Source organism: Cryptomeria japonica, chromosome 7, assembly GCF_030272615.1.
Source record: "Cryptomeria japonica chromosome 7, Sugi_1.0, whole genome shotgun sequence".
In the NCBI taxonomy this organism is placed as follows: Eukaryota; Viridiplantae; Streptophyta; class Pinopsida; order Cupressales; family Cupressaceae; genus Cryptomeria; species Cryptomeria japonica.
The window spans coordinates 521,137,133-521,142,524 of record NC_081411.1 but is presented as its reverse complement, the minus strand read 5'-3'; the positions used below and the strand labels follow the sequence as shown (position 1 = coordinate 521,142,524).

Sequence of the window (5,392 nt, the reverse complement as noted above, 5' to 3'; positions counted from 1 at the left end):
TATGGTCCCTTAAAAACTTGTTTTTCCTTAATCAAAAACACTAACCTAACAATAATCCTACCCTAACCCAAATTGTACTTCAATCCTAATTTATTCCTACCTTTAGTCTAGCTCAAACCCTAATCGTAATTAAACTTAACACTAATTTAACTCTAACTTACTATAACCCTAATTTTAACCCTAACTTTGATGTTAACCCTCTAACATAATTGTAACCTTGACACTATACCCTAACCATAAACTTAACCTTCACACTAAACCCTTATCCTAACCATAATCTTAAACCAAAACCAAACCCTAATCTTGATGCTAACCTTAACCATGATATACCTTCTAACCATTATCATAACACTAACCTTAAACCCTAACCCTAATCATAACACTACCCATGAAATACATCCTAACCGTTACCACAACCATAACCCTAATCATAACAATAATGTACACCTTAACCCTGACCATAATACTAACCTTAACTCTAATCCAAAACATATCCATAAACCGAATGCTAATCCTAACCATACCCCCAATTATAATTCTAACCCTTACCCTAACTTTGATGTTACCAACCCTAACCATAAATTTAACCCTAATATTAAACTGTAACCATATCCTTAACCATTACCATAATCCTAAGCTAAAACCAAACCTTAACATTGATGCTAACCCTAACTCTTATTATAACCCTAATCCAAACAAAAAAACAATATAATTTATTTTAATAAATAAATATGAATATAACAATATTATACTATAAATTATTTTAATAAAAAAACATATAATTATATATTGATATACATTTTATATTACTTGATTTTTCATTAAAAAACTAATTTGTTTAAGTCATCTATTCTTCATATAAAACAGCACCTAATGATGAACATGATATCATAAGATAAATTTTATCTAATGTACTTATTGCATACAATATTTTTTCAGTATTACTTCAAAATTTATAAACAAATATATAAACACATTTCCTAAAAAAATATTATTTATAACCATGATAGTGAGATAATCACTCATATATTGAAGTGGCCATACACTATTACACTATTCAATTTTACTTTATTAAATTGTTTTGCTGGGGTCAAACCTATAGTGTAGCACTACATATTCGTGTTGATGATTTAATTTAATTAAGATTATAGCCACTTGGACATTATAAATGTCTAGCTAATAATCATTAAATTGATTTAAATTTTATTTTTTATTCCTGTCCTTGAACTTAGAAATAAGGAAAAATCCTCAAATTATATTTAAAAAGATAGGTGCATTGAAACATATATTCGTGTTGATGATTTTATTTAATTAAGATTATAGACACTAAGACATTTTAGCTAATAATCATTAAATTGATTTAAATTTTATTTTTTATTCCTGTCATCTTAAACTTAGAAATAAAGAAAAATAAGAATCAAAAAATAAATTACATTCTATTAAGAAATTGTTTTACTGAATTACCGAGATAATATGGATTCGAGGAATTTAAAAAAAAAAAAAATTATTAACAGAATAACCAAAAATCACGTTAATCTCTGAATTTCACTGATTCAAAAAATAAAAAATGTTTATACCACATCAGAAACCTTCACACAAGGTATAGTACATATGGACCTTCCCAGACCTACAGAACATATGATTCAGCACATATGAAGGTGAGATTTTGAGAGATACAAGGCAAACTCATTCCAAACTCAGAAACCTTTTTTAAAAAAATCAAAAATGGCATTTTTAAAATGTTTGCTACCATGTTTGGACCTTCCCAGACCTACATATGAAGGTGAGATTTTGAGAGATACAAGGCAAACTCATTCCAAAGTCTTGAGACAAACCTTTTTTTTTTAAATCAGAAATGACATTTTAAAAATGTTTGCTACCATGTTTGAAACCATCCTAGAATCTTCAAAGTCTCCGAGACAAGCTTTAAATATCAGAAATGTTTGCAGCCAATTTTGAAATCATCCCAAAATCATCCCAAAGATGTCCAAGTCTGAGACAAACTTTAAAAAATCAGAAATGTTTGCAACCATGTCTGAAACCCACTGAAACCCACTAACAGATGCAAATTTTTCCTTCAAAAATAAAACCCTTAAAAATATATCACTCACTGTTTCAAAATTCAGAAATATTTGCAACCACGGTTGAAATTTTCCCTTCCACTGACAAAAACCTTCCTTAACCTTCCAAGAGACCTGTTAGCTATAAACATTCCCTTACAATTGAACCCTAGTAAAAATATCAGAAACCTTATGACAATGTTTGTTATTAAAGCTTCCCTATAATTAGTGATATTTACCTAGTAAAACTTACTAAATATGGAATCTTCGCAAAAAGCAAACTTTCCTTACAGAAGATTTAGAAAGAGGATTTAAAAATCATTTAAAATCTATAAAAAACTTCACCAGCTTATAGAGGTTTAGAGGAGGTTTAGAGATGCACATCTAACTTTCTAATGAAATAAATTATTCACTTCATTATGCACTATAAAGATATCATATTTAGGAGCCACTTCTTTAATAAATATAAAAAGAATTTTTAAAATGAAAAACACTACAAAAATTCAGAAGACTTCTTTATTAAATATAAAAAGAATTTTTAAAATGAAAAACACTACAAAAATTCAGAAGACCCCAGCCTCAATCCCTTTTGAAATCAAAATTCTGCTTCCCTAAAACTTAAACTACATACACAGCCCTTTTCAAAACCCTACATCCCTTTCAAAGAATTTTTGAAATGAAAAACACTACAAAAATTCAGAAGACCGCAGCCTCAAACCCTTTTGAAAAACTTCCCTTCTAGTCCCCCTTTCAAAATTTTGCTTCCCTAAAACTACATACACAGCCCTTTTCAAAACCCTACATCCCTTTCACAAATACCAAACACCTTCTCAAAACCTGTTGTCACGAAAATTTTCCATACCCACCCCCTCCCAAGAATTTTAACCTAACTTAAAACATGGTCCCTTCAACACCATACAGAAATGTCTTGGCTGTTAAATTTATAGGTTTAAAATATGGATCTACAAACTAACAGCTATAATAATGATTCAAGCTAGCTGTTCAAAAATTTGGATATGATTCCCTTTTAGGTACAACAATAATTCAAACTATTTCAAAACAAGGATATCTGAAAAACAATGCTTATGATAATGATTCAAGCTGGTTCAAAATAGAGTATATGAAGAACCCAACAAACGACCAGGAAAATGAAAACTAGAACCTGAAAACAAATATACAGACAAATAACGAGCCAAGCGACACTCGAAAAATATATCGTCTATTTCCAGAGAAGAGCGCGTCTACTACTAAGGAACCCTCCTTTCGAGGACCTTGATCAAAACCCTTAAACAAGGGTTTGTGAAAATGTTGTTTGTGAGAATATTGACCTCAAGGGTTCGTGAATGAGCGCCCATTTTATTTTCCAATACTTCACTAATAATACTAAGATTAGAGCGCCGACATTATTTTTCAGCACTTACGATTTAACAGTCATTTAATATTATTAATATTTTCTCTATTCAAAATCATCATTTAAATACAACCTTAGTTTTGGAATTGGCTTTGAAAATAGTTCGTTGAATTTAAACCAATAAAGGCTTTTGGCTTTGAAAAGCTACATAGCTACCTAAATCTTGCGAACATCAGAAAGCCTTGGATTTAAAAAAGGTTATGCCTTCAGAAATAAAGCATTATGTATAATCAAAACAAAGACTCGGTTCAGAACAACAGGAAGACCATAAAGCTTCACCATACAAACTACACACGCAACAGCTACGTAGATAAAGCCCTATGTATAAACCCTAAGATCTTGCGAACATCAGAAAGCCTTAGCTTTAAAAAAGGTTGTCTTCAGAAATAAAGGATTGTGTATAATCAAAACAAAGACTCGGTTCAGAACAACAGGAAGACCATAAAGCTTCCACCATACAAACTACGCAAGTAACCCTAGAAATGAATGTATACAAAACCAGCCGTTTAAATGGCATATTTGTTTAAAACCAGAAATGCATGTATAAAGCCCAGCCGTTTAAACGGCATATTTGTGGAAGCCAAAAACCAGATTCTGAAACGTCATAAAAACCGCAAGCGTTCATAATCACAGAACAGGAAATTTTTTTGAACCATAATCAAAACATAAAGGTAGTCATATAGAATCTCATCATAGATCTAGTATATGCTCACTGTAACCATATCAAAAACCGATATAGATTGGCACTCCTCGATGTACCATCAGAAAGAGATAGCAGTGACTTCATTCAGCATAGTCATCCTATACACCACAACCCTACAGAAACATGCTAAAAAGCTAAAAATGAACAAACCCTAACTAACTTCTCCAGCCACCGTCATCAGACACACCCCCTCCCCCGTAACGAGAGCCGCCGCCGCCGCCACCGCTATAACCACCATATCCTCCTCCATTGCGGCTTCCGCCACCATAACCGCGCTCAGATCGCTCACGGCCTCCTCCACTATAACCTCCACCACCACTTCCTCCACCACCACTTCGACGACTTTCATAGCCACCACTGCCGCCACCACCATATCCTCCGCTGCCACCACCGCCTCCACGATAGCCACCGCCACCGCCACCGCCGCCGCCGCCGCCGCCGCCTCCTCTGGCTTGGGCACGGTTTACAGTAATATTTCTTCCATCCAAATCCCGTCCATTCATACCTTCAATGGCATCTCTCATGGACTGCTCATCCATAAAAGTTACAAATCCAAATCCTCGGGATCTTCCGGTCTCTCGATCGCTCACAACCTGCAATATTCACACACACAACAATCCATTAATCACAGATACTAAAGATTTATAACATAACTTCAAGAGACAATCCACAAGCAAATAAAGAACTCGAAATGACCTTAGAATCCATGACTTCGCCGAAAGCCGTGAAGGCATCTTTCAAGCTCCTGTCATCAGTGGACCAGGAAAGGCCACCAACGAAGCAGCGGAATTCAACATCGGCAGAAGCCATACTTAAGATCTATAGAGAATCCTACAGACCTATTCTACTACTTTTAACTATTAACTATTGGGGATCCGAACCAGAGAACAAAGTATGAGACGGCAGGAGCCAGTCTCGAGAGCGTGCCTTAGTTCTTTCACCTCCACGCTATTTAAAACCCTAACTCTTAACCCGCCGTGACCTGTGGTTTAAATCAACGCAATCCAAGGAACTCGTACAACTCTAGTTTATGGCCTTCCGCTAGAACCGTTACACTTCTCAACCCGTGGTTAAAAAGACCATAGAGGCATTGATCAGCTCTTAACCAGTGTTAAAATGATGCATACGTGGAAAAAGTTTCCTGATATTTTGTGAGATATTTTGTGAGATTGAGAATTAGGTATTATCCATTTCAATTCCCTACCCTGCCGGCCCAAA

The 5,392-nt window shown here is 34.3% G+C and overlaps 1 protein-coding gene across 1 annotated transcript; it reads right to left on the bottom strand.

Moving 5' to 3' along the window:
• Positions 1-4,095: 4,095 nt before the first annotated feature.
• Positions 4,096-5,117, bottom strand: LOC131061658 (glycine-rich RNA-binding protein GRP1A). The gene is made up of 2 exons (XM_057995463.2): positions 4,871-5,117; positions 4,096-4,767 (listed from the first exon to the last, which is right to left on the bottom strand). The coding sequence occupies exons 1-2, from the start codon at positions 4,982-4,984 to the stop codon at positions 4,330-4,332; spliced, it is 552 nt and encodes a 183-aa protein (XP_057851446.2). The 5' UTR covers positions 4,985-5,117; the 3' UTR covers positions 4,096-4,329.
• Positions 5,118-5,392: the final 275 nt, after the last annotated feature.